The sequence below is a fragment of the Sus scrofa genome, chromosome 14, assembly GCF_000003025.6.
Source record: "Sus scrofa isolate TJ Tabasco breed Duroc chromosome 14, Sscrofa11.1, whole genome shotgun sequence".
NCBI classification, from domain to species: Eukaryota; Metazoa; Chordata; class Mammalia; order Artiodactyla; family Suidae; genus Sus; species Sus scrofa.
In genome coordinates, this window is record NC_010456.5 from 113,451,364 (window position 1) to 113,479,308 (window position 27,945).

Consider the following 27,945-nt stretch of genomic DNA (forward strand, 5'->3'; position numbering starts at 1 on the left):
CATGAAATGATGTTTAGATATACTTAATGTAAAATGCAACAAGCAAAACTGTGCAATTCCTTTTATGTAATTAATACATGTGCACAGAAAAAAACCTCAGTGATCATTTGGGGTGAAGACTATTAGAAAAGTTTTTAACTCTGAATTTTATAAATTTCTGTATTGCAAACTATTTTTTCTTTTTTTTTTTTTTTTGTCTTTTTGCTATTTCTTGGGCCGCTCCCGCGGCATATGGAGGTTCCCAGGCTAGGGGTTGAATCGGAGCCGTAGCCACCTGCCTACGCCAGAGCCACAGCAACGCGGGATCTGAGCCTCATCTGCAACCTACACCACAGCTCATGGCAACACCGGATCATGAACCCACTGAGCAAGGGCAGGGATCGAACCCGCAACCTCATGGTTCCTAGTCGGATTCGTTAACCACTGCGCCACGATGGGAACTCCTGCAAACTATTTTTTAAAAACAAACACTAAGCTTTGAGCACTTCATCCAGAACAGGCACCATGGTAAACATTTCGTGTGCAGGATTTCATAGTATCTTTTCAATAATCTTACGAGACAGATCCTAATATCATTATCCCCATTTGGGATGAGGAAATTGGTTCAGGGGCATTAAGTAATTCACCTAAGTTCACACAGAAGACCCATCACACTACAAAACCTCCCGGTGTTTTTATAATTTAAAAAAAAGAAGAAAGGAAAGTAAGATGAAACTAAGGATAACAGTTGAGGATCAAGGTTTTACGCAAAAGATGCTAAGCAAATTGGGCTCTGAGCTCCCTAGAAACCAGGGCAAAGAGAAATATATGATCAGTTATGAGATCTTTGCTGCTTCAAAGATAAAAGCAAACCAGTCATCAGAAGAAACATCTTTACCAAGTACTGAGGTTTGGAGTTCCCGTCATGGGGCAGCGGAAATGAATCCGACTAGGAACCATGAGGTTGCAGGTTCAATCCCTGGACTCACTCAGTGGGTTGAGGATCCAGCGTTGCCGTGAGCTATGGTGTAGGTCATAAACGCAGCTTGGATCTGGCGTTGCTGTGGCTCTGGCGTTGCTGTGGCTCTGGCGTAGGCTGGCAGCTACAGCTCCAATTCGACCCCTAGCCTGGGAACCTCTATATGCCAAGGGTGCAGCCCTAAAAAGACAAAAAGACCAAAAAAATAAAAAGTACTGGAGTTCCCATAGTGGCGCAGTGGTTAACGAATCCGACTAGGAACCATTAGGTTGTGGGTTCAGTCCCTGGCCTCGCTCAGTGGGTTAAGGATCCGGCGTTGCAGTGAGCTGTGGTGTAGGTTGCAGATGAGGCTCAGATCCCGCGTTGCTGTGGCTCTGGCATAGGCCAGTGGCTACAGCTCCGATTAGACCCCTAGCCTGGGAACCTCCATATGCCGGGGGTGCAGCCCTAGATAAGGCAAAAAGACCAAAAAGAAAAAAGTACTGAGGTTTAACAGAACTTCTCCATGAAGCTTATACATACAGCAGTGTTCAATCAAGTGATCTACAGCTTCAATAACATACCTGTACACCGAGGCAGCTGTTGGCCAACTACAAATGGAAATTCAATAAAAGCAATTCTATGAGGAGTCAAATTCATGCAGCCTGGGCATCAGATCTGGTGGTCTGGCTAGACCCATAGTTAAAACTGGTATGGCCTAACCCTCCAGCCAACTCCTAGAATAATGCAAATTCAGCCTATTAACAACTGTTGGTAAGAATAAGGAGACAAGAGTGACATTCATCATAAATCTCAACCCTAGGGAAATGTTCAGGTAGGCTGGGTTTTTTTATTCATTTAGGCTGTGCCCAAAGCATAGGGAAGTTCCTGGGCCAGGGATTGAAACTACATATGGAGCAGTGACAATACCAGATCCTTAACCCATTGAGCCACAAGGGAACAGTTTCTTTTACAGGTGAAGAAACTGAGGCTCAGGGAGCCTAGTTACATGACTAGAAAAATGTCAGAGCCAGGGAGTTCCCGTCGTGGTGCAGTGGTTAACGAATCCGACTAGGAACCATGAGGTTGCGGGTTCGGTCCCTGCCCTTGCTCAGTGGGTTAAGGATCCGGTGTTGCCATGAGCTGTGGTGTAGGTTGCAGACGCGGCTCAGATCCCGCGTTGCTGTGACTCTGATGTAGGCCAGTGGCTACAGCTCCGATTAGACCTCTAGCCTGGGAACCTCCATATGCTGTGGGAGCGACCCAAGAAATAGCAACAACAACAACAAAAGACAAAAAAGACAAAAAAAAAAAAAAAAAGTCAGAGCCAGCGCCCGAAATCTATGTCTTAGGCATCCCTTCCTCAGTCATGCCTGCTGTCCACACTTGAACAGAATAGCTTGATGATCTCTCTGGGGGTAATGGGCCTCAGGACCTAGGAGAGTCTCCTGCACTGGGAGGGAGCTGGTGAAGCCAGTGAGGCCCAGCCAGTGAGGAAGCACACTTTTTCCAGAGGTCTACTCTAACTCCCATGCCTCCAACTTCTCGAATCCCCAAAAGGAAGTAAGGCACACATGACAGATGAAGAAACACCCCACCCCAAACATAAAAATGATCTTGAAGCCTACACTGGACTTCACTCATTTATTTATTTACTTTTCATTACAAGCAGGGATAGGCGGGCCCTCAGCTTGGGGAGTTCGGGGAGCTTTTGCTGGAGGGAGGAGAGGATAAAGGGAAAGTGAGGGCTTACTGCAGGTCGGGTTTCAAAGGGGAAGAAGATGGGAAGAAGAAGACGGGAAGGGGAAGGACGGAGAGAGGAAACAGAGTCCAGGCCCTTCTTCCACCGCACGCTCAGGTTTCCCAAGCCCAAGCAGAAGGAAGGAGGCATAGGACACCCACCCAGAGATGTCTTCGATCCCTTCTCGCCCTTTCCCCACCACCCCAGTGATAACCCGAGAGAAATCAAGGAGGCGGGCGGTGTTTTAAAAAAAAAAAAGGCGACAGTCGCACCCCGCCCCAGCATACAGCTGCAGCGGCAGGAGGAGAGCGGTGCGCGTGCTCACCCCGGCCCGGCCGCAGGGCCTCGAGTCGCCCTCAACTCAGGCCTTTCCTCTTCCTCCGGCGGCCGCGCTCCGCCGCTTCCCGGGTGGGGCTGTTGTCACCGCTCCCGCTGCTGGCGGGCGGGCGCAGCACGCGCCTCTCTGCGCGGTACTCGGGCTCGAGCACACGCGGCGCGCCCTGCAACAGGAACTCGCCGCCGCGGTAGGTGACGCGCACGTCTGTGCGCGGGTACGTGCCGTACACGCGCCGCAGCTCCCGCAGCACGAAGGCCGGCAGCTCCAGGCGCGGCCCCAGCGCGCGCTCCACGCGGCCCCAGCGCAGCTCAGCCTGCAGGCTGCCGCCTTCCGGCCATGGCGCCCAGCTCTCGGTCGCCGCCGGTCTCGCCGCCGCGGGCGCCTGCAGTGACAGCCCCGGGTAGCTGGGCGCGGGGAACGGTGGGTGCAGGGCCGCGCTGTAGGCCTGCGGGAAGCCCCACAAGGGCGGCGCGACGTCCAGTGGCGCACCCGGGGCGTGGAAGCAGTGGTATTCCCGTGGAGCCGCCCACTCGCCCGCACTCAGTTTCAGGGGTAGGCTGCAGAAGTTGTGGGCCTGGATCGGGGGCAGCAGCAGAGGGGTGGGCAGGTAGGTGTAGGTGAGGGGTTGCAGCAGGGGCCAGGCGTCCTCCCCGGGCGCCAGGCAGTAGTATGCGTACATGGTTAGAAGTTCAAGCGGCGAGCATTGCTACTGGCGCCTCGTCCTGATCCAAACCTGGAGTGGCGGGTGTGTGGATGCACTTTGTTCTTATTTCTGCCACGGTCCCTGGGATTCTGGGTCACAGCAGGAGCCCCTGACAGCCTGCCCATGGCTTTGGGGAACTCTTCCTAGAGGAGTTCAGCTCCCACCTCACCTCTTGGCCCAGAGCTGGGCCCAAACCCCAGGTTCCCAGCAGGCAAGAAGGACCCAAGGCCTTTTCAAGCCCCCAATCCTATTGTGCTCTTCCCAGGTAGCTCCCCACTCACTTGTCTCCTTTAGCCCGGGGGAGCTGGTCGCTAGCATTTGGAGGAACCAGAGCAGTCCAAGAGTGGGGCTCTCTCCACCACCTTTTGGTTGAGCTGCTCTCCTCCACGCCTTGCTGCCGGTTTCCAAGCAAAGGAAAACACCTTGAGCTGGCCAGGAACCAGCTAGTATGGTTCATACCAGGAACCTAGTATGTCTACACTAGGCAAGCCTGCCAGTCACGCTGCCTTTGACTGGACACTGAGGTCTTTGCTCAGGGATGCCCACAACAATACTGAGGTCATCCCAGTGCCCTTTGCAATCAGGTTAGCTCCTCATTCTCCACACCCCAGCCTCCCAATCCCTCCAGGTGGGTTGGGTTATCTTAACACTTGAGTGAAGCTCCTACACACCAAGCACTGAAGCAAATCCCTTATGAGTATCTAACTTCGAGTTTACATCACCCCTAGGGATGAGGTACTAATATTTTCCCCACTTTACCTATCAAGAAGCTGTTTGCCTCACATATATAAATATATTCTCTCTCTTTTTTTGGCCATGCCTGAAACATGTGGAAGTTCCCAGGCCAAGGACTGAACCCACGCCACAGCAGTGACCTAGGCTGCTGCAGTGACAATGATGGATCCTTAACCGTTGCACCACAAGAGAACTCCCACAGTAAATACTATGATTAGGGTTTACATAGGTTAAGTATCTTGTTCAAACTCACACAGCTAGTTACAGTAAGGGCAGAATTCAACCCCATGTCTCTTTCAAGACTGATGCTCTCAACATTAGCCTTATCACCAATCTCTCTCTTCCTTCCTTTCTTTCTTTCTTGCCACACCCGTGGCATATGGAAGTTCCTGGGGGTAGAGGTCAAACAGGAGCTACTACGGCTGTGGTCTATACCACAGCCACCGCGACACCGGATCCGAGGTGCGTCTGCAACCTACACCAAAGCTTGTGGCAACACCAGATCCCCAACCCACTGTGTGAGGCTGGGGATTGAGCCCGTGTCCTCACAGAGACAATGTCGGGTCCTTAACCCACTGAATCACAACGGGAACTCCAATAGTTGGAGTCTTAATCCACTGCACCACAGCGGGAACTCCAGAACTTATAATAATAATAATTATTATTATTATTCACCTCCACTTCCAATTCTTATTCGCCACGTGAAAAACATGGTGATACCATTTTCATCTAATAGATAAGGAACCAGAGGCTCAGAGAAGTTAGACCACTTTTCCAGGTTCACACAGTCTGTAAGTGGCACAGTGGGATTTGAACCCAGTCCAACTGATGCCAAAGCCCAGAAGCTACCTGGGTGGAGCCAGAAAGGTTGCTTCATTCCGATGGGGTGAGTACTGTCTGAGCTCCAATTCCCTCTGATGGCTGGTCATGACCCTCCATCTCTCTTCCCCAGTGGGATGGGTGGTAGTTAAAATACTGGTTGATTAAAATGGATTCCTTCTGCCAGCTGCTGGGCTGCCAGGCCAGCATACTTTTCCTTCCCCCTCTTCTCTTGACTTACTCCGCAGGTTCTTTTCAACCCTCAGCATTCCTCAAAGCCCAGCTATTCTCTGGGAAGGGGTCTCCCACACTCAGCCTGGTGATGTCACACTTTTTTATTCCTGACTGAGCCAGTCTCTTAAGTTTAACTCAGGCCAGTGGCCTAGTGAACTCAGTGGCTAGGACTGGGCTAGTGTATCTGTCTAACACTCCCTACCCCACAGCTCCAAGAAGGGAGCATCTCCTTCTGTCCACTCTAAGAACTGGTCCCTGGACACAGTAGTTTTGTCAGGGGAGGGCTCCCATCCCCCAAGATGAACACAGCCTAATCCCTGGGAACTTGTTACCTAGCAAGGGGGAATTAAGGTTGCAGATGGTATTAAGGTTGTTAATTAGCAGTCTTTAAAATAGGGAGATTATCCTGGATTATCTGGGTGGGCCCAATGCAATCACAGGAGTCAAATGTGGAAGAGGGAGGCTGAAGAGTCAGGAGTATGTGATATAATAAAGAGTGAACCAGCCGTTGCTGGTTTTGAAGATGAAAAGGGGTCATAAGCCAAGGAATGCAGACAACCTCAAAGTTAGGAAAGGCAAAGAAAGAGATTCTTGGAGTTCCCGTCGTGGCGCAGTGGTTAACAAATCCGACTAGGAACCATGAGGTTGCGGGTTCGGTCCCTGCCCTTGCTCAGTGGGTTAAGGATCCGGTGTTGCCATGAGCTGTGGTGTAGGTTGCAGACGCGGCTCAGATCCCACGTTGCTGTGGCTCTGGCGTAGGCCAGTGGCTACAGCTCCAATTAGACCCCTAGCCTGGGAACCTCCATATGCCTCAGGAGCAGCCCAAGAAATAGTAAAAAGACACACAAAAAAAGAGAGATTCTTCCCCAGACCCTCCAGAAAAGAATGCAATTCTGTCAACACCCTGATTCTAGTTAATGAGACAGAATCCCAACCTCCAGAGCTGTAAGATAATATCTTTATATTGTTTTAAGCCACATAATTTGTGGTCATTTATTACAGCATAAGTAGGAAAGGAATACCCCACCCCATTCTTGCGGAATGTCCAGAACGACCTATTAATGACTGAACTCACCCCAGCCTGAAGCTCAGTGATGGACCCTATGAGATTGGCCAGTGTCTCTTCAATGGGGATCCTGTCACACCTGTGTGAGAGATGAGGAGAATGTGAGACCAAGCTCAAGTTGGAGCCTGGGACAGTGAGAAGCCTGTGTTTTAATACTGGTTCTGACATGACTGCTGAAGACCTCTGCTAGTCTGGGGAGGGTGTTTTCAGGAAACATGAGAAAAATAAGGATGAAGCTGTGAGTTTCCCAGCATTCATTCACCCTGATTCCAGTAACAGCCCCCAGATTTTTTGGGTCCCACACCATATCCACTTTCAGGAAGGTAGTTCTGGAGAAGTTCCCTTAATCCTATCTTAAAGTTTACCTGCAGGAGAGAGCTAAACCAATCATCACTGCCATCTCTCTGGCCATAGTGATTCGTTTAGGATAGCCATGTGACTCAATTTGGGCCAATGGGAGCCAAGCCAAGGAATCTGTTCTCTTATTGGTTGGAAGGAAGTGTTCTCTCCTCTGGACAGAAATCTGAAAGACTGCAGTTCTGGGTCCAAAGGTGAAGGCCTGTCTGACCATGGAGTCACAGCAGAAGTGGAGCCAAGAGTCAGAGAGAGAAATTGGGTCCTGCTGATGTCCTTTGAATCTCAGACTTTAAAAGTTACATGAGCCAGGAGTTCCTGCTGTGGAGAAATGGGATCAGCGGCATCTTGGGAATGCTGGTTCACAGGTTTGATCCCTGGCCTTGTTCCATGGGTTAAGGATCTGGTGTTACCATGAGCTGTGGTGTAGCTTGCAGACATAGCTTGGATCTCTGGTTGCTGTGGTTGTGGTGTAAGCTGTAGGCTGGCAGCTTCAGCTCTGATTCAACCACTAGCCTGTGAACTTCCATGAGGACTCGGGTTTGATCCCTGGCCTCGCTCAGTGGGTTAAGAATCTGGTGTTGCTGTGGCTGTGGCGTAGGCCAGCAGCTGTAGCTCCACTTCATCCCCTAGCCTGGGAACTTTCATATGCCATGGATGTGGCCCTAAAAAGTCAAAAATATAAATAAATAAAAGTAAATTTAATTACAGAAGACATAATGAAACAAGCATTTAAAAAATTTATTGCAGGGAGTTCCCATTATGGCTCAGCAGTAACGAACCCAACTAATACCCATGAGAAGGTGGGTTGGATCCCTAGCCCCGCTCAGTGGGTTAAGGATCTGGTGTTGCCATGAGCTGTGGCGTAGGGCATAGACATGGCTCAGATCTGGCATTGCTGTGTCTATGGCACAGGTTGGCAGCTGCAGCTCTGATTCCACCACTAGCCTGGGAACTTCCATATGCCATGGGTGTGGCTCCAAAACAAAAAAAAAATTATTACAAAGCACCATCACAGTAGTCTTTAGAAAATTAAATATTTGGTTATTATACTATGGAATGAAGTCTTCTGTTGCTTATAACAACAACACACCCTGAGTGCTTCTCCTGAAGAATTTTATTATGAAAAATTACAAAATACCTGAGTAGGTTTTGTGGGGTTTTTTGTTTGGCTTTTTAGGGCCGTACCCTTGGCATATGGAAGTTCGTAGGTTAGGGGTGGAATAGGAGCTACAGCTGCCAGCATATACCACAGCCACAGCAATGCAGGATCTGAGCCATGTCTGTGACTTACACCACAGCTCACAGCAACGCTGGATCCTTAACCCACTGAGCGAGGCCAGGGATCCAACCCGAATCCTCATGGATCCTAGTCAGGTTCGTTAACCACTGAGCCACGAAGGACACTCCTGAGTAGTTTTTGGTCGGTGACCCCCCCTAAGCAGAGATTCTCTTGTGGGCAAAGTAGAGGGTGGATTAGGGAGAGGAAAGCCAGAAGCCAGTCTTGGAGGAGGTTCACACCCTAGTTGAGGAAAATTGACAACAAAGACAAGAGCAGGGGATGGAAGACAGCCCTGGGAGCAGATTCACCTGGACTTGTTCCATATACCTGCCTGGATGCAGAGGGTAGGATAAGAGTGGACACACATGTTTTTAGCTTGGTTACTTGTATGGGTGGTCAAGGCAATCCAGTGATGAGAAACACTAGTGGGTGACTGGAAGTTGAGGGAGTGCTGAGTTCAGGTGGCATGTTTGGGGAGCTATCAGCAGCAGTTTTATATGCAGGCTGGAGATGGGAGGTGGGGTAGTCAGTCATGAAGGAAAGGTAGTGGGTGAAGTTACCAGAACAGCTGCTACCCTGGCCCACATTACACTGAATCAGCACAGCTGCCAATTTGTTGGGTTCCACCAATGCCTTTGGACAGCAGCCTCATATTTTTTTGTTGCTAGGGCTGCACCCTCAGCATATGGAAGTTCCCAGGCTACGGGTCGAATCAGAGCTGCAGCTGCAGGCCTATATCAGCCACAACAAGGTCAGATCTGAGCTGAATCTGCGAACTACACCACAGCTCATGGCAACAATGGATCCCCAACCAACTGATCAAGGCCAGGATTGAACCTGCATCCTCAGGGATACTAGTTGGGTTCGTAACCCACTGAGCCACAATGGCAACTCCATCTTTTTTTTTTTTTAATTGAGGTATACTTGACGTACAATATTATATAAGTTTCAGGTGTACAACATAGCAACTCACAATTTTTAAGGGTTATTTTCCATTTATAGCTATAAACGTTTCCATTTATAGTTATAAACACTATATTCCCTGTGCTGCGCTATCCTTGTAGCTTATTTACTTGACACATAGTTTGTATCGCTTCATCCCATGCCCTATTGTGCCTCTGTCCTCTTCCCTCTCACTACTGGTAACTACCAGTTTGTTTTCTGTGAGTCTCTGTCTTTTTTGTTATATGCAATATTTTCTTTTATTTTTTAGATTCCACATATGAAGGAGATTATGCAGTATTCATCTTTGTCTGACTTATTTTGTTTAGCATAATACCTCCCCAAGTCCATCCATTTTGTTGCAAATGGCAAAATTTGTTTTATGGCTGAGTAGTATTCCATTGTGTGTGTGTGTGTGTGTGTGTGTGTGTGTGTGTGTGTTCTCATATTTTTGTGGTTTTTTGTTTTTTTGTTTTTGTTTGCTTTTTAGGGCTGCACCCATGGCATATGGAGGTTCCCAGGCTAGGGGTCTAATCGGAGCTGCAGCTGCTGGCCTACACCACAGCCACAGCAATGCCAGATCCTTAACCCACTGAGCGAGGCCAGGGATCAAACTCGCAACCTCATGGATGCTAGTAGGATTTGTTTCCACTGCGCCACAACGGGAACTCCCTCATATTTTCTTTATCCATTCATCTGTTGGACATTTAGGCTGCTTCCATATCTTGGCAATTGTAAATGATGCTACTATGAATACTGGGGTGTGTGTATTTTTTCAAATTAAATGTTTTCATTTTTTTCAGATAAATACCCAGGAGTGGAAGTGCTGGGTCATACGGTCCTTCTACTTTAAAAAAAAAAAAAAAAATTTTTTTTTTTTTTTTTTTGGCCACCTCTCGGCATATGGAGCTCCCAGGCCAGGGATCAGATCCAAGCTACAGCCTTGAACCAAGCGTAGCTGCGGCAACACGGGATCCTTAACCCACTGTGCTGGGCCAGGGATCGAACTTGGATCCCAGTGCTCCCAAGATGCTGCCGATTCCGTTGCACCACAACAGGAGCTCCTACTTTTATTTTTTTGGGAAACCTCCATACTGCTTTCCATAGTGGCTGCATCAATTTACCTTCCCATCAACAACGATCTTGTTTTTGAAATCCCTTTTACCCCATATAGTTTATGGCCTGACAAGCTTAAATGAATACATGAACAGAGTAATGAAGAAGGAAGTTTAGGGGACCCTCTCTGCACCTAAGAAAGCCCTGGGGGAAAAGTGCCCAATAAAGGGGACTGAAGAAAAGTTGTTAGGAGAAGAACATGGCGGAATCTACCTCAGAGAGGTTGGAAACCAAGGGAGGAGGGAATTTCAGGGAGAGAGAGTGTTTCTCTCTCTTTGCCACAATCCTGGGGCTCTGATCAGACTCAAGAAGGCAGGCGATATGATCTTCAGTTGCGCCTCCCGTCCCCCTCCCAGTTAGCTCTGTGCTTGACATCTGGGAAGGGAAATCAAGAGATGATCCCAAGACCTGGTGCTGACACAAAAGGGTAGTTGGTGACATTGTTCATAAAATCAGAGGGCTGAGGGAGCTCAGAGTGTAACCTTGGCGCACTAAGTATGACACAGAGGACAAAGTCTTTCCTATCAGGTCACACTTAGTTCTGGCCCCTTGGCAGCTCTCTCTCCGCTCCTCTTCCCCCATTGAATACCCAGGGAAAGCAAAGTGAAGACTAAGGCTGGCTCTGACATAAAGGCACATGCTAGCCAGGACGAAGGGGGATGCCTTAAGTCAATTTATGGAGGTTTTAGTGTGCTTAGTAGTTATAAATGGTTGAACATGGGTTGAACCTATGTTGAATACTGGGTCTTCTGCCCTCTTCTCATAGCCAGGAAAGCATAGATGAGGGTAAGGGGTAGAGAAGGGGGAGAGACGGTGATCTTCCTTTTAGTCCTGAAGGCTTTCTGGAGCACGAGGGGTTTCAGGAACTGCTTGAAGTCTAGAAGAGAGGTGATGTGTGTGTGGCCAAGGGGGGACACAGGGGTTAAGAAAAGGGTCTGAAGAGACAGGATTGGGGAGGAGGAAAATGAGACAGACTGGTGGGAGATGGACGCTGGGGGCAAGGTTCATGGGGCCCTTGGGGCTCCCTAGGAACTGGTTAAACAGACTTTAGTGCCTGGTCACCTGGGCTCTTGTATTGGACTATTTGCTGTGGGTGGGCCCTTTGCCAGGCTATCAGGAAGGAGAAAGAGAATATTCCTGTTGACAAAACTCTTACACACCTATTTCTCATTTAATGCCCACAAAACCCCTCTAAGAAGTAAAACAGAGGCTCACAAAAGAGGGTCCCCTTACAAAGAATTGGTGGAGCTAGGGAACTGAGTGCCAGGTTCCTCAGCAGCCAAAGGCCATGCTCACCGCCCCATATCCCAGGGTACGGAAACAGCAGACAGGTCTGGAGTGTGTGCTGTTTGCCTCGAAATCTGAGGAGGCTTACAGGCCCTTTGGGAGAAGACATGGAGCATCCCCACCAGACTAGACTGAGCCAAAAAACAAGTTTTGACTTTGGGAGCCTGGGCAGGGGTAGGAAGAGGAAAGACTCCTGTTCTGAGAGTCAGGAAATCTGGGTGCTAACTTGTCTGGGCCTCTTTTTTTTGGGGGGGGGTCTTGATTGCTGTGTGAAAGTTGTTGAATCTTTCCCAATCTCAATTTCCTCATCTGTAAAATGGGGATAATAGCACCTACCTCCCAGGAATGATGAAGTGGAGACTCACCAAGATAATGAATGCAGGGTGCTTTCATGAACGCAGGGTGCAGGGCACATAAGATCTCAGTAGCCTTGGAGTTCCTGTCATGGCGCAGTGGTTAACGAATCCAACTAGGAACCATGAGGTTGTTTGATCCCTGGCCTTGCTCAGTGGGTTAAAGATCCAGCGTTGCCGTGAGCTGTGGCATAGGTCGCAGATGAGGCTCGGATCCAGTGTTGCTGTGGCTGCGGTGTAGGCAGGTGGCTATAGCTCTGGTCGGACCCCTAGCCTGGGAACCTCCATATGCTGCGGGAGCGGCCCTAGGAAAGGCAAAAAGACAAAAAAAAAAAAAAAAAAAAAAAGCTCAGTAGCCTTATGTTTCAGTATTACCATTAATAACACGCGGAGGTTAGGCTGCTTGGTTGCTCTCTCAGGAGGCTGTGGCTTGAGCCCTGCTGCCCACAGCTCAAGCTGGGCCTGTCACGCTTGAGAGGCTCACAATCCAGCATCAGGGAGTCCCAGGTCTTGCCACTGCCATCTCCTTATCTGTCTCAGCCGTGCATCCGGTCAGACCATAAGGCTTGAAGGAAGGTGCTGGGCTCTTTTCAGTCTCTGAATTACTAGTAAGGAAAGACGGGGGAAGAGGTGCGGGGAGCTCTCAGAAAAAAAACCTTGTTGATTGGAACTGAAATGACATTAAGCCTTCGTGGAGGGGAGAGAGAGAGGGTGAGCTGGTCAGGAATTCTGGCAACCTGCTCCTTTCTCCTTAGCTCCCACATCCTTTTCGGTCCCAGAGGGCAAGGCGCCCATAACAAGCATGGCGGCGACAGCCTCGGCGCGGGCACCTGCCGAAGAGAGGGTTTCGGGAGCAGCTCAGAGCCAATCGCTGGGCAGGGGCGGAGGGAGAGGCTGGAGAAGCTCCCGGAGGCGTGCGCGCAGGCGCACTGGATGGCACCTGGCTCGCGGCAGCCGCGGAATTAGGCTTCGCTTGCCACAATTGCGGTGAGGGGCTGGCTGGCGGCCGGGTTCGGGGGCAGGAGCGGGCCGGACCGGGGGGCCAGTTAGACACAAAGGACAAACCCGAGGGGAACCGGAATGCTCTCTGCTCTGGGTGTCCTGGGGGCTGTCTGGAGTGATCCCTGGGCGTCCCTGGAGTGATCAGGTTTGGGTTGGGAGAGTGTTTGGGTCAGAGTGGGAGAAGCTTGGGTTTGAGGGATGAGGATGGAATCCTTGCAGAGAGGCTCCCTGGGGTCTGAGGTCGCAAGATGCATCAGGCATCAGGGACCCATTTCATTAACCCGTCAGGCTGTGGTTCATTTCATTAACATAATGGCTTTTATTTATTTATTTTATTTTATTTTATTTTGTCTTTTTTGCCTTTTCTAGGTCCGCTTCCGCAGCATATGGAGATTCCCAGGCTAGGGGTCGAATCGGAGCCGTAGCCACCGGCCTACACCACAGCCACAGCAACGTGGGATCCGAGCCGCGTCTGTGACCTACACCACAGCTCACAGCAACGCTGGAACCTTAACCCACTAAGCAAGGCCAGGGATCGAACCCGCAACCTCATGGTTCCTAGTCGGATTCATTAACCACTGTGCCACAACGGGAACTCCCATAATGGCTTTTAACCCTAGTAGCATGGTAGAACCAATTGGGGAGCTTTGAAAGAACACAGATGCTGGGCCACATCCCTAGAAATCCCGATTTAATTGCCTGGGTGGGGCTTGGGCCTTGGTGTTATTGAGCAGCTCCTCAGGTGATTTTAATATGCAGGCGGGCTGGCCAACCACCACCGAAAGGTTCAGCACTAGCTGCTGAATAAAGAGCTCCTGGGTTCATCCCAGACTCCTCTGTGGCTACCTATCTCTGTGAGGGGTAGGTGGTCCTGGGGTGAAGTTGCTTACCCTGTAACCTGCAAGGGGGGAGGGAAAGGGAGAAGATCCCTCCCCCAACAGGGTGAAAGTTCATTTCCAGCCTGAGAAGGAAGATGGGCCCATTAGTCACTGCATGGAAGGTGGAAGATTGGGGACCCGTCCAGAGTGGGCCTCCCCAACAGCCCTGCCAGGACTGACCCTGCTGTGGGAAGAATGGGCAGGGAGACAAAGGGGATGTGAAACAGCAAACAGCAGCCAATTCAAAGGTCCCCTGCTTGTTGAAAAAAGGACACAATATTTGTGTAGGATATTTCAAATTCATTTGATACTCCTAGGAACAGGCAGGGAATGGAATTTTCTCCCACTTTGCAGATGTAGGACTACACTCAGCTAGTTGGTGGTAAGGTTCAGATTGACCCAAGCCACCCAACTTCAAATCATGCTTCTTAGTAGCTCTTCCCCCTCCACCCTAATTGTTTCTCATACAGCCTCTGGTCCTTCTGAAGGGAATCAAGGTCCTCCTTTTGATGCCTCTCACTCCAGGGGCCCCGTCTGGCAATCTTGGTTTCCTCCACCAAATCCATCAGCATCTCTCACCCCCACCCCAACTATAGACTGGTTCAGGAATTAGGAAGCTGCTACTGTTTCCATCCTTTTCTAGGCCTTTGTCTCCCAGAAAGAAGCCTGATAGAGTGAAGAGGGGAATGTTTTTACATGATGCCAGGGGGCTCCTTCTGAACAGATCTGATTCTGTCTACCCGGCCACCCCCAGGGCTCCCTGATCCTGTCATCCTCAGGATAGGATCTTGTGTGTGGTTACCAAAGCTCTTCCTGATCTAGTGTCTCCCTGCTCTGAGCTCTCTCCACATATTGTATCAGTTTTCCTTAGCACATGGTGAAAGCCTAATAAATGGTACTTTTTGTTATCATCATTGTTCCTCTTTGTGCACCTGTTGCCTTGCTGTTCATGTTTCACCTCAGGGCTCCTCAGGTTGCCTCTTTCTGACTCCCACAGCCAAGCAGAATGCAGAGCTAAGAGGCACAGTGGGATCTGGAGGTGACTCTCCTTCTACGGCTGGGGATGTCCATACTGGCCTTTTAGGGGCAAATTGATCCAGCAGGTGTTAATTGAGCACCTAGCATGTGGTGAAGGAGCCTGGTGGAGGCTGGGAGTAGAAAACAGGGGCCCGTATAATCTGGCCCTGCTCTTCAGGAGCTTGGGAGCTGGAGGATGAGTAGAGAGGCATTTGGATCCTGATACAGAGCCAAGGAACCCGAAATGGGAGAGAACACCTGGCTTGGTGTCCTCAGGAAGGCTTGGGCCACTGAACTGGGCCTTGAATCGGCAGAATTTGGTAAGATTGTGGTGGGGGTTGGGCAGAGTGATCTGAGAAATGCTGAAGTGTTTTTTTGTTTAAGTCAAAAGCACCTGTTTTGAATCTTGGCTCTAGCACCTAATAGCTCTGTGATTTGGGCCAGTTAATTTAATCTCCAGAGCCTCCGTTTTCTTCATTTACAGGATGAGGGTGGAAATAGTAACAAGAGTTGTAAAGACTCATAATGATAGGTATAAAAAAGCGGCATATTCTATACGCTTGAGAAATGGTATGTAGTTACAACTGGAGTATTTTAGTTGGAAGGAACAGCATGAACAAAGGTTGGAGGTGGCATTTAACAAAGAAGTTGAGGCGTTTCCTCTGTGGTGCAACAGGATTGGCAGTGTCTTGGAAGCACTGGGACAGAGGTTCGATCTCTGGCGCCACACAGTGGATTAATGATCCATTGTTGCTTAGGTCACAACTGCAGCTTGCATCTGATCTTTGGCCTGGGAACTCCGTATGCCATGGGGCGGCTGGAAAAGAAAGAAAAAAGAATTTGAGGGATGGTGGATATAGAAGGCAGTAAGAAACCTCAGTGTTGGGTGCTGAAAGACAACCTTAGCCATAGATTTGGCAGAAGGAGATGCCAAAACCTTTCAAAGATAATTTCGGAGACATGAAAAAGAAAAATAATAACTACTCTTGGAGTTCCCATTGTGGCACAGTGGTTAACGAATCTGACTAGGAACCATGAAGTTGCAGGTTCGATCCCTGGCCTTGCTCAGTGGCCTAGGTCATGAGCTGTGGTGTAGGTTGCAGACGCGGTTCAGATCCTGCGTTGCTCTGGCTCTGGCGTAGGCCAGGGCTACAGCTCCAATTAGACCCCTAGCATGGGAACCTCCATATACTGTGGGAGCGGCCCTAGAAAAGGAAAAAAGAAAAATAATAACTACTCTTTATTGAAGGTCTTCTAAGTGCTACGCACTATGTGTGGTGCTTTATGTGCCTTTTGCATTTCAGCCCCACAGCAGTCGAAGAGGTGGGCATTGTCATCCCCACATTATACATGATAAGACTGCAGCCCAGGGAGATGGAGTAACTGGCTCAAAGCCACGCAATGGGGACCATACCAGCGGAGAGTGTGGGGAATGGGCCGTGGGGCCTCCAACGGGCTCTCCCGATGGGTGTCAGGGTGGGGGTGGAGTTGGTTGCAGGTTACTGCATATCTCAGGCAGGTTATGCAACTAGGCTGGTGTGAGCCCCAAGCCGTTCCTCCCTTGGAGAGGCAGGGATGTTGTTCTCTGTGGGGGGTGGCGGGTGGGGCTAATAGAGGAAGCAGTTCAAGATGGAGGAGCTGCAATCTGGCAGAGAAGCCACTGGAGTGAGCCTGCATGCTCCCCCCCCCAGCTTCCTGTCCCTGGGCAGAGGTTAACCTGGGCAGGTTGCTCTGCCTTTAGATCCGGTCGGTGGTGGAGGTTTGTCTCTGACACTCCTGAGCAGCATTATGTGTTTCTACTCCTTGCAGCCCCTCTTCTTCTGAAGAGCCACCTCCACTAGCCGCGGCTGGTCACTGGACATCTTGGTAGGGGCCTGGGAGCCTTCCCCCTTGTGGCTGTCTTTTTCCTCAACCTCCTTAACCATAGGAAGAGGCCTGATTACGAGGGTATTCCCCTGCTCCTCCCCTGATTTGTTAGAAGTGAGCCCAAGGAAAATCTGTTTCCGAGCATCTTCCATGTGACGGACAGGGTGCCATGGGCTTCCTCAAACATTAATTTAATCCTCCCTGCATTCCTGTAAAGGTAGGCACTATTGGAAGTTCCTTCGTGGTGCAGCAGATTATGGATTCAGCATTGCCACATCTGTGGCACAGTCATGACTGTGGCACAGGTTCGATCCCTGGCCCAGGAACTTCCACATGCCCTGGGTGCAACTTAAAAAAAAAAAAAGAGGAGTTCCCATCGCAGCACAGCGGAAATCAATCCGACTAGGAACCATGAGGTTGTGGGTTCGCTCTCTGGCCTCATTCAGTGGGTTAAGGATCCGGCATTGCCATGAGCTATGGTGTAGGTTGCAGATGCGCCTTGGATCTGGTGTTGCTGTGGCTCTGGCCGGCAGCTGTAGCTCTAATTCAACCCCTAGCCTGGGAACCTCCATATGGTGCGAGTGCGGCCCTAAAAAAAAGAAAAGAAAAAATAGGCACTACTCCCATTTTACAGGTGAGGAAACCAAGGCTCAGACAGGCTCAGACCTTGCTTGAGGTTACACTTAGTAGGCAGTGCAGCTGGGATTTAACCCCAGGCCCTCCTGATGGCAAAAGTCATACCCTTTCCGTCTTACCACGCTTTGAGGTTTTCTACTGGTTCCCCATCATGGGTGCTGGGGAGCTAGTTGCTGAAGGCTGGGAAACTTGTCTGCAGGGTTCACCTTCTCTACTAACCAGGGCAGGTCACTGGACATCTTGGTAGGGGCCTGGGAGCCTTCACTCCCTTTGGAGAAAAGCTTTAGAGGTGAGGGAGGGAGTTCTGAAAGGCCCTGAGGAAATCAGAAAAAGTGACCTGGGTTCGGGGTAGCAGCAGAGGTGTACCTTGTACTTTACGGCCACAAAGTGCTTTTAGATTAATCCCCTACCTCATCCTTGTGTGGAGGATATGGAAGTTCTGGGAGGCTGGATGGTAACGATCTCTGAATTTTGAGTGCTCATTGCACTTGCTGTGCTGAGTGTGTTGGAGTGTTTTTTTTCTTGGACTGCAGACGGTAGCCTTTGGAAGGTCGGCCCCATCTTGCAGATCAGGTAACATGCATAGAGACATGACACAAATGGCTCCAGGTCACACAGGTAGGAGTTGGTTCAGTCAGGACTTTGGAAACCTTCTTTCCAGTGTGTTACTGGGAAGGTGCTGAGGAAACTTTTGGGGTGATGGATATGTTCCTACTCTCCGTTGTAGTGATGGCTTCACAGGTGCATACATGGGCCCAAACTGATCAGACTATGTACACTTTGAATATGTGCAGGGTATGTCAATTATACCTCAATAAAACCATGAAAAAAAAAGCATTTCCCACCAAATGTTGCTTCGGGGGCTGGATAGATCCAGGGAGAGGCCACCTGGCCATCCCCCTGCTTTGAGACAAGGTGGGAGCACTATGGCCTGGAAGAGATTCTTATAGACTTGGTGGCTGCTTTCAAGTAGTTATGGCTGCTCCTCCTTCTCTCATTCCTCCACCACTAGGCACAGACTGGCACAAGGTTGGCATGGGGGACTGGGGCTGCATGCAGATCTCTTGAGTGTAATGACAGTTGGCTTTCAGGGAACCCAAGAGAGACCCCAGTGAGTGTCCCTCTTTATTCTTCTCAAAGAGCCTCTGTGTTTCCCCATCAGTCACTCCCAGAGCAGGCGTGGCTGAATGCAGCCCATTCCCCCTGAGGGAGATAGAGGGTGAAGACCCAGGCCCTGCCCTGGAGAACCCTACTCTCAGACCGGAGTGCGGACAGGAGGTGTCAGTGAGGGCGGAGGAGTAGGAGGTCTCCTGGACATGTGCTGGCTCCTGAAGGGTGGGTGAGACGGAGATGCAGAGACAGGGAGGGTGCTTCTGGTAGGAGGCACCATCAGAGCCAAGGCCTGGCCGGAGGAGATGGTGGCTTGAAGATCCAAGAGAGGCTGGGCTGGACTGGCCAGGAGAGGCAGGACTGCAGAGACCCTTGAAGGCTGGGCAGGAAGGGGGAGTCATGGTGGGTCCTGGGTCAAGAACAGGACCTGGGGGCCCCCATTGTTGGACTGGGACTGAAGTCGGTTCTCCAGGGCCTGACCCTAATAGGGAACAGAAGTTTCTGTTCTGCATATGTGCATGCAAGCATGTGGCCATGTAAATGAAGCCTGGGGGCAGGCTTGGGTCACCAGGACTCAGAGGAACAGCCCCTGAGGAGGGGTTTAAGTCTTACTAATTGCCTGTGCCTTAAACCTACCTCACAGTCCCTGGAGGGTTGAAGTCCAACCTCAAGGTATCAGCAGGTCGTGCGCCCTCTGGAGGGAGGTTCTAGGAAAGCATCTTTCCTTGCCCCTTCCTAGCTGCTGCTGGTTGCCTGCAATCCTCAGGGTTCTTTGCTTGTAGCTGTATTACTCAGATTTCTGCCTTCATCCTCTGTGTGTGTGTCTCTGTGTCCAAATTTCCCCCTCTTCCTAAGGATAACAGTCATTGGTTTAGGGCCCACCCTGATCCAGTAGGACCTCATCTTAACTTGGTTACATCTGTGAAGATCCTATTTCCAAATAAGGTCACACTCCCAGGCCCTGGGGGTTAGGGCTTGAACTTGTCGGTTTGGGACAAGATTCAGCTCACAACAGGGAGTTTGAGAGAAGGAAGCCCCCGTAGCTTCCTTCTGGGGGACAGACCAGCACATATGGGATTATTTTTCTGAAAAGAGAACAACAGCTTTGAATCTAAAAAAAGAGACAGATAGACTTAATGCCTGGCTGCTTAAAGTGTGGTCATGGACCAGCAGCGTCGGTGCCACCTGGGAGCCTGTTAGAAATGCAGAGTCTCAGATTCCTCCCTGCATCTAGCAGGGAGGCAAAAATCTATGTTTTAACAATGTCCCCACATGACTTGAAAGCATGCTAGAGTTTGAGAAGCGCTGCTTCGGTAAAAATCCGATTTTTATTTCTTTTCCCACCCATGGTCAGTCTAGCGGCTGGTCTCTGTGCATGAGTCGGCCTGGTTGGGAACTGGCACGCATGCTGTCCTTTGTTCTCTCTTCTCATGTAACATGTTCTTGAGTTTCTCTCCCAGGTCTTGAGGTTGCCCACGTACTTGGCCTTTGCGGCGAGCATCAGGCTTACTGAACCAGTCCCTTTGTTGTATTCCTGGGCTGGGTCCAACTTTTGGCTGTTGATAAATGTTGCTGCCACACACAACTCTGGACATGTTCCCTTAGGGGTTAGTTCCTTGAAATGGAATTTCCAGAATCAAAGTGCACAAGTGGTTGTGGACTCTTATCATATCTGATCGCTTTTATACCCCTATGGAATGTGACAACGTAGCAGGTTTCTCCCTTCTGCCCAGCAGCCCCTAGGAACCCAATTTGGGAGGTCAAGTGGCAGAAAAAGCTTTGGAGCCAGACAGGCCAAAGTTGACATTTGCTCCTTTTTTTGCTGTGTGACATTGGGCAAATTACTTAACATCTCTGAGCTTGGGGTTGCTCTCCTATAATATTATAATAGTACCGTAAACTTTGTAGGGATTTTATGAAGATGATAATGATACCATCAACTCCATTTCCTGGTATTTTTTCTGTGTTACCTCATTTAATCCTTACATTTCTCCAAGTAGCCATGATTGTCCACTTTTCCCTTTTATAGAAGAGGAAACTGGGGCTTGGATTAAGTAGCTTGCCTGAGGTTCTACTGTGGGTACAGTGTGTGCCCAAGCCCAGGGTTGTCATGTCTGGTCCAGTAAAGTTGGAGACTATGGATGAACGAAGATACCGAGCACAGCGCCCTGGCACATGGCTGGGCTCGGCACTTGGACTTCTGCCTTCTCTTCCCACGCCTTTATCAGTTTCCTTGGGTTGCTCTCCAGTAGTGGTATCTAGTCCAGCATTGTTTTAGCTCAACGTCGTTGGCGATTCCCCAGCTTTGTTTGACGTATAACCCTTCCCTGTGGGAATGAGTTTTCCAGTGCCTCAGAAATCTGGGGTTAGGAACAGGGCAGCTCTGACCCCTGCAGCTAACTGGCTCCTTCTTCCTCAGGGACAAAGATGGCCAGACTGCTTGTGGCAGTGAGCGCCCCTCAGTGCTCCTGGGGCTGAGGCTAGGCTGGCCGCCATGGAGCTGGGTGGGCCCTGGGCCTGGCTGCTGGGCCTGCCCACAGCCGTGGTCTATGGCTCCCTGGCCCTCTTCGTCTCCGTCCTGCACAACGTGTTCCTGCTTTACTATGTGGACACCTTTGTCTCAGTATACAAGATCAACAAAGCTGCCTTCTGGGTGGGAGAGGTAGGCTGGCGCTGGGGCCAGGGTGCCAGGCAGATGGCAGGGCTGGATCTCTCCCAGCCAGGAGCATGGCGCAGGCTGGGTTTCCACCTTACCCCCCACCCCTGAGATTCAGCAAGAAAAACTGGAGCCGGAGGCCTTGATGACTCAATGGGGATGATATCAGCTCTCCTGGCCACTGAGCTGTGAGCCAGGCACTGGTCTGTGTATGCCCATTTATAATATATTCGTATGTATTTATCAGCTGGATACACTGACCTGGATGGGTGGGAATTTGGTGGGGAAGTGGCTGGTAGAGTGGGTTTTAGCAGAGCAAAGGTCTGCAGGCAAGAAAGCTGGGGTCATCTCTGGGGGGAGGTGAGCAGGCCGGGGAGGGGAAAGCCCTGGAGAGGAGGCTGCCCGGTGCCCACCTGCCCATCTCCCCTCTGCCCACAGACGGTGTTTCTCCTCTGGAACAGCCTCAACGACCCCCTCTTCGGCTGGCTGAGTGACCGTCAGTTCCTCAGCTCCCAGCCCTGGTTTGTTTCCCGGGGAATGGCTCAGAACCGGTCCTGTCCCACCCACCCCTCCCCAGGGCTGGAGGTCCCCTGCCTGTGTTTGGGAGACCGTTTTCAGCTGTTGTCCTGACTTCTCCTTCCCCGAGGTCAGGCAGGCGCTGTGCAGTTGGAGAAGTGGCCTTGACCAGCTGCTGCCTTGCCTGCCCTGGGGAGAAATTTACCCCCGCTTCGCTTATCGAGCCCTCAGGACCGGGCTCTATACAGCACATGGCTCTGCTGCTTCTGGCAGATTTCTTTACCCCATTGCTGCTTGGGCCCATCACTGCCCCCAAGCCTGAGAAATAGGTACCCGTTCCCCTTTGGCCATCAGCCCTGGCAGGTTGGTGAGCACTGAGGGAAGAGTGTACCCACCGGTGAGTTGTGCTTCCTAAATCAGAACTTGAGGACTCAGGGCTCAGTGAGGCTGCCCTGGCGTGAGTCCGTCCCTCCTCTGGGCCCTGCAGGGGGATCCGGGCCTGCCGAGGCTGCCAGGGCATTTCCCAACAGCCCCCCTCTCCCTGGCAGGTCAGGTGCTGGGCTCTCCTCGAGGGCTGTGGTGCTGGCGCGGGTGCGGGCGCTGGGCTGGCATGGGCCGCTGCTGGCACTGTCGTTCCTGGCGTTCTGGGTGCCCTGGGCCCCGGCTGGCCTGCAGTTCCTGCTGTGCCTGTGCCTGTACGATGGCTTCCTGACGCTCGTGGACCTGCACCATCACGCCTTGCTGGCCGACCTGGCCCTCTCCGCCCACGACCGCACCCACCTCAACTTCTACTGCTCCCTCTTCAGTGCGGCTGGCTCCCTGTCTGTCTTTGCCTCCTACGCCTTCTGGAACAAGGAGGACTTCTCTTCCTTCCGCGCCTTCTGTGTGGCACTGGCCGCCTGCTCTGGGCTGGGCTTTGTAGGAGCCACGCGGCTGCTGAGGCGGCGGGTCGAGGCGGCCGGCAGGGAGCCGGGGTGCCCATCCCTGGCTGTGGACGGTGGGTGAGTGGCCAGCCCTGGCTCACACTCCGCCTGTGTGACTGCCACGCTGGATTCCCTGGTGGACGGAGGGCTGCCCCGGGAGGGAGGATGGCTCTGGCCCAGCCCTAGGCCCTGCTTGACTCCCCTCTGCCCTGTAGCCTCGGTGAAGAAGAACTGCTTGTGGGCGGCAAGGAGGCAGGCAGCATCACCTTGAGCCAGTACCTCCGGCAGCTGGCACGCCACCGGAACTTCCTGTGGTTCGTAGGCATGGACCTGGTGCAGGTATGGGAGCGGTGCCCCCTCCCAGGATGGCTCGGGAATGACTCATTCAAGGGAACAGGCTCCTCAGAAGCTGGGAAATCAGTTCTGGCTTCGAGTGAGGACTGCTGGGTGCTTCGGTGGCAGGAACACAAGTTGGGTAGTTAAAGACCTGATTCTAGCACCATCCAAGCTCCTAACTCCTTTGTGATCGTAGGCTGGCTTCAGTCTCGGGGCAGCCGTGTCCTTACCTACAAAGTGAGGATGTGAAAAAGAGGGGCCCCTGTGGGGACTCTGTGGCAATCTTTTAAAAACACCACATGCCATACCTAAAACACATGCAGTATGTAAGCCAGCCAACTTTAGAAATAGATTGTTTTTAAGGCCATTAAGCTTGTTTTAGCAGTGATAAATTTTTATAAAGGAAAAAGGCTCCCCCCCTTATTTATTTATTTATTGACTTACTTACTTATGTATCTTTTTAGGGCCGCACCCACGGCATATGGAAGTTCCCGGGCTAGGGATGGAATTGAAGCTACAGCTGCCGGCCTACACCACAGCAATGTGGGATCCAAGCCACATCTGTGACCTACACCACAGCTCATGGCAATGCCAGATTCTTAACCCATTGAGCAAGGCCAGTGATCGAACCTGTGACCCCGTGGATACTAGTTGGGTTCATTAGCGCTGAGCCACAACGGAACTCCCTCTTTTTTTTTTTTTAAAGGTGTAAGAAATATCTTGTTACACCTAACAAGGCCCTTTCAACTACCCTGGGTTTGTTTATTTATTTTGGCCACACCCGTGGCATGCAGAAGTTCTTGACCAAGGATCAGCTTGGCACATCAGTGACAACACCAGATCCTTAACCTGCTATGCCACCAGGGAATTCTAGACAAAGCGTTTAATTGTTCTAATGACAATTTTATCATTCCAACTTACAGCAAAATTAGACAAGTGTAGGAGCTGGTTTTAGGTTTTGTTCTGGCATGTTCCACATTGAGAGACATAGCTTAAAGGAGGCTCTTGCTCCTGCTGCCGGCCCCCCCACCCCCCCGCTGGGCTTCACCCTGTCCCCGGCTCCTGCCTCTCCAGCCTCCTCACTGCCCCCATTGGTTTGGTTGCAGGTCTTTCACTGCCACTTCAACAGCAACTTCTTCCCCCTCTTCCTGGAGCATCTACTGTCAGACCATATTTCCCTCTCCACGGGCTCCTTCCTATTGGGTGAGTGGGTGCCTTGGGCAGGCTGGAAGGACAGAGGCTTGCACCCCAGAACCCCTAGCCCCACTGCAGACACAGCCACCTCTCCAGGTGGCAAGAATCTATGCTGGGGTTGCACTTCCAGCCTCCAGCCCTGTTTTCCAGAAGAAAGGATGGAGCCTCTGTGGGTTCGAGGGGGCAGGGTTGCCCTGACGCTGGGCCTCTTGGGGCTGGTGCCACCTAGAAGTGAAGCTGCACAGTGGCTGGTTCACAGCAAGGACTCTAGTCCTGGCAGGGCTGAGTATGCGTCTTGACTGTACTTATTCACTGTGTGGGCTCAGGTGTGTTTTATTTAATCTCTTCGGGCCTCCATTTCTCATCTGTAAAGTGTAGGAATAAGGACAGTACTTACTTTAAAAAGTTTGCAAGAACTTAATAAAAGGATGTGAAGCTCTTAGCACAGAGCCTCGGATCTTGTTAGTGCACAATTTGTGCAAACTCTGATGCTGATGGTTAAAATGTGGGCAATTGTGGGAGTTCCCTGATGGCCTAGTAGGTTAAGGATCTAGTGTTGTCGCCGCTGTGGCTCAGGTCACTGCTGTGGCACGGGTTTGATCCCTGGCCTGGGAACTTCCACATGCTACAGGTGCAGCCAAAAAAGAATGTGGGCCATTGTGGAGGCTGACAAGGCTGCACCCCTTTTCCCAGGCATCTCCTATGTCGCTCCCCATCTCAACAACCTCTACTTCCTGCCCCTGTGTCGGCGCTGGGGTGTCTACGCTGTGGTGCGCGGGCTCTTCCTGCTTAAGCTGGGTCTGAGCCTGCTCATGCTGCTGGCTGGCCCCGACCATCCTGGTCTGCTGTGCCTCTTCATTGCCAGGTATGCCCTGCCCTCCCTCGCCCCGCCACCTCTGTCCCACCCCTTTATTCTTGCCCACTCTCTCTCTCTCTCTCTGCTGGCAGCAACCGTGTCTTCACTGAGGGCACCTGTAAGCTGTTGACTTTGGTGGTCACTGACCTGGTGGATGAGGACCTGGTGTTAAACCACCGTAAGCAGGCGGCCTCAGCGCTTCTCTTTGGCATGGTGGCTCTGGTGACCAAGCCAGGCCAGACCTTCGCCCCACTGCTGGGTACCTGGCTGCTGTGCTTCTACACAGGTGAGGGCCGGGGGGCTGGCATGGGGCTCTCGAGGCTCCAGGGGCACGGCTTACCTGGTGCTCCAGCTGATGAGCCTGGGATCTGGGTCCAGTGAGGGCGAGAGGATGACAGTGGTCAACAGAGGCTGGGCCTGGGCCACCCCTGGCTGCCCCCCTTCCTTTGCCTCCCCCCACAGTCTTTCAAGGATTCATGCATTCCTTCAACAAATACACTTTGCTGTCAGGGGCTGATAGGTGCCTTCTAGGGAGGTAGATAACAAAATAATACAGACAAGGTCTTTGCCATCCTGAAGCTTCTATCAGGGGAAGGGGGGTGGAGTCAGTGATAAACAGCCACATGAGAAAATAGCAGGTAGTGACAAGTGCATTGGTAAAACTAGACATGCGACTGGAAGCTACTTAGTGCAGCCCAGGAAGTTCTCTTCAAGGAGGAGGGGACACCCAGGATATGAACTGAATGGTCTAGAAAGATCTTGGCAAATCCCAGACAGAGGGAACAGCAGGCACAGGGGCCCCAGTTATCAGGAGCCATTCTGAGATGAGGCTGGAAGAGTGAAGAGGGCTCTGCTGGTCTGGGCAGGCTTTGGATTTTATTCTCACTGCAGAGAGGCCATTGGGAGGGTTTTAAGTAGGGGCAGTGGCACATTCTGATTTACATGTTGTAAAGTCTGCTCGGGCTGCTGTGCGGAGAATGGACTGTACAGAGGCTGTGGCAGAGGCAACAGAGGCTTGGAGCAAGTGGTACAGGGGGCTGAAAAGCAGTGTTGGGTTTGGGCTGTGTTTGGGAGTTGTGAGAGGTGATGGATTGGCTCTTGGGGAGTGGTGAAATTAACTGAGGAATCTAGGAAGACATGGAGGGGATGGTGGCGCCATTCCCCAAAAAAGGGAGGAATGGGGAGAACAAGAACAAGTTCGGGGGAGGAATCAAGAGTTGTGGTTTGCAAAAAAAAAAAAAAAAAAGAAAAAAAAAGAAAAGAAAAGAAGGAGTTCCCGTCATGGCTCAATGGTTAATGAATCTGACTAGGAACCATGAGGTTGCGGTTTCGATCCCTGGCCTTGCTCAGTGGGTTAAGGATCCGGCATTGCTGTGAGCTGTGAGGCAGGTCGGAAACACGGCTCGGATCCCTCGTTGCTGTGGGTCTGGCGTAGGCCAGCAGCTACAGCTCTGATTAGACCCCTAGCATGGGAACCTCCATATTGCCACAGGTGTGGCCCTAAAAGGACCGAAAAAAAAAAAAGGAGTTGTGGTTTGGACATGCATGTGCGACGTTTGAGATGTGGCACTGTGGACTTCGGAGGACATTGGGGCTGACCTGTTCTTTCTACGGGCTCTCTTGTCCTAGGTCACGATCTCTTCCAGCAGCCTCCACTCACCCCTGTGGGGAGTGCCCAGCCCTGGCCAGAGCCCCCGGCCCCACCCCCGGCACAGGCCCCCGCGCTCCGCCAGGGCTGCTTCTACCTGCTGGTGCTGGTGCCCATCACCTGTGCTCTGCTGCAGCTGTTCACCTGGTCCCAGTTCACGCTGCACGGGAGACGCCTGCACATGGTCAAAGCCCAGCGCCAGAACCTGGCACGGGCCCAGACTCTGGATGTTAAGACAGTGTGATGGATGCGGCAAGGCCACCCTACTGAGGACACTACCTGCAGCCCTGGGCAGCCAGCCCAGTGTCCTGCTCCTCCGCTTTCCTGCGGTACAGCCTGGAGGACAGATGGCAGAGTGGGAGCTCCTGGGACTGAGCCAGGAGCGTCACTGAGGTCTAAGTTCCTGCCCAGCTGTCTGGCCCAGCTTGGGCAAGGGCTGGGCCATTTGTGCTCAGGGACCTGCTTCCTCCGGAGGAGGAGGAGGGGAAGAAGAGGGCCAAGAAGGGATGGGGCCGCCCTGTGGCCACATGGGGTCACTGCGGGGAAGGGAGGCCTGTCCCCCTATGGGCTGGGGCTGGAGCTGTGTGAGCTTGGGAACCAATTTCTCCCAGTCAGGGGAAGCTGACTCTAAGTGCCACCAGCCCCTTCCAGTGGTTTCTCTCAGAATTCTCTGCTTCAGCTATGCCTGGAGTAGCATGGCCCCAGCTGCCGCAGGGCCCCCCCATCCCCACCCAGCCTCTAAATGAGGTTCATTTCATCACAGACTGATTAAACTCAGTCATGTCTCTTCCATTCCTGAGGTCCGTGCTGTGTGTGGGAGCGGTGGGCTGGGGAACAGGATTCCTTAATAGGAACAGCGGCCTGAGAGCATTTTCGAAGACCAGCAGAGAGCCACCCACCTCAGATTCACTGAAGTAGGAGAGAGAGCTGGCAGACCCCTCCAGAGCTGTGTGGGCCCTTGGGAGCAAAACAACCTTCAGGCCTGTGGTCGAGACCCCAGTGGTTTCCCTTGCATGGGGTAGGCCAGGAAGAGTGGCTGGTTCTAGGCCAGAGGTCACTGGCCAGCTTCCTAAAATGCTGTATTGAGTTCTTTTCCCCAAGATTCTGATTTCATAGTCTGGGTACTGCCCAGGCACTCGGGTTTTGGAAAGCTCTGTGGTCATTCTTCTGTGCAGCTGGGTCTGAGAGAACTTCTGCTCTAGGCCAGGGTTTCTCACCCTCAGCACTATAGACATTTGGGGCTGGGTAGCTTTTTTTTGGGGGGGTGGGTGGTTCTTTGTTGTGGATATTTAGCGGCATTCCTGGGCTGTGCCTACTTAATGCCAGTAGGCTCTCTGCTCAGTTACGATGCCCAGACACCTCCAGATATTACCACATGTGTCTAGAGTTGCAAAATTGTCC

General features: G+C 51.6%; 2 protein-coding genes across 11 annotated transcripts; one reads left to right on the forward strand and one right to left on the reverse strand.

Moving 5' to 3' along the window:
* LOC102167427 lies at window positions 2,568-12,547 on the reverse strand. Of its 3 annotated transcripts, XM_013983679.2 has the most exons (4): window positions 11,919-12,090; window positions 6,582-6,651; window positions 4,000-4,112; window positions 2,568-3,748 (listed from the first exon to the last, which is right to left on the reverse strand). In XM_013983679.2, the coding sequence occupies exon 4, from the start codon at window positions 3,692-3,694 to the stop codon at window positions 3,035-3,037; it is 660 nt and encodes a 219-aa protein (XP_013839133.2). In that variant the 5' UTR covers window positions 3,695-3,748; window positions 4,000-4,112; window positions 6,582-6,651; window positions 11,919-12,090; the 3' UTR covers window positions 2,568-3,034. The 3 variants fall into 3 exon arrangements, with proteins under 3 accessions (XP_013839133.2, XP_020928411.1, XP_020928410.1); XM_021072752.1 differs by lacking the exon at window positions 11,919-12,090 and adding an exon at window positions 12,282-12,547 and having other exon boundaries at window positions 2,568-4,112; XM_021072751.1 differs by having other exon boundaries at window positions 2,568-4,112.
* On the forward strand, window positions 3,144-27,336 carry MFSD13A (major facilitator superfamily domain containing 13A). 8 transcript variants are annotated; one of them, XM_013983694.2, is made up of 9 exons: window positions 3,144-3,202; window positions 20,835-21,077; window positions 21,510-21,592; window positions 22,136-22,588; window positions 22,726-22,849; window positions 23,953-24,049; window positions 24,734-24,905; window positions 24,989-25,182; window positions 26,526-27,336. In XM_013983694.2, the coding sequence occupies exons 2-9, from the start codon at window positions 20,910-20,912 to the stop codon at window positions 26,786-26,788; spliced, it is 1,554 nt and encodes a 517-aa protein (XP_013839148.1). In that variant the 5' UTR covers window positions 3,144-3,202; window positions 20,835-20,909; the 3' UTR covers window positions 26,789-27,336. The 8 variants fall into 8 exon arrangements, with proteins under 8 accessions (XP_013839148.1, XP_013839147.1, XP_013839149.1 ...); XM_001928845.7 differs by lacking the exon at window positions 3,144-3,202 and adding an exon at window positions 12,807-12,893; XM_021072749.1 differs by lacking the exon at window positions 3,144-3,202 and adding an exon at window positions 12,807-12,893 and having other exon boundaries at window positions 22,394-22,588.

What these genes read in the sequence shown, in the direction of transcription:
- LOC102167427 (XM_021072752.1), bottom strand. Translation starts at nt 3,694, where the DNA reads ATGTACGCATACTACTGCCTGGCGCCCGGGGAGGACGCCTGGCCCCTG.
- MFSD13A (XM_013983693.2), top strand. Translation starts at nt 12,709, where the DNA reads ATGGCGGCGACAGCCTCGGCGCGGGCACCTGCCGAAGAGAGGGTTTCG. An exon ending in CTTCGCTTGCCACAATTGCG is followed by an intron (nt 12,894 to 20,834) that starts GTGAGGGGCTGG and finishes CTTCTTCCTCAG; the next exon opens with GGACAAAGATGGCCAGACTG. An exon ending in TAGGCATGGACCTGGTGCAG is followed by an intron (nt 22,850 to 23,952) that starts GTATGGGAGCGG and finishes GTTTGGTTGCAG; the next exon opens with GTCTTTCACTGCCACTTCAA.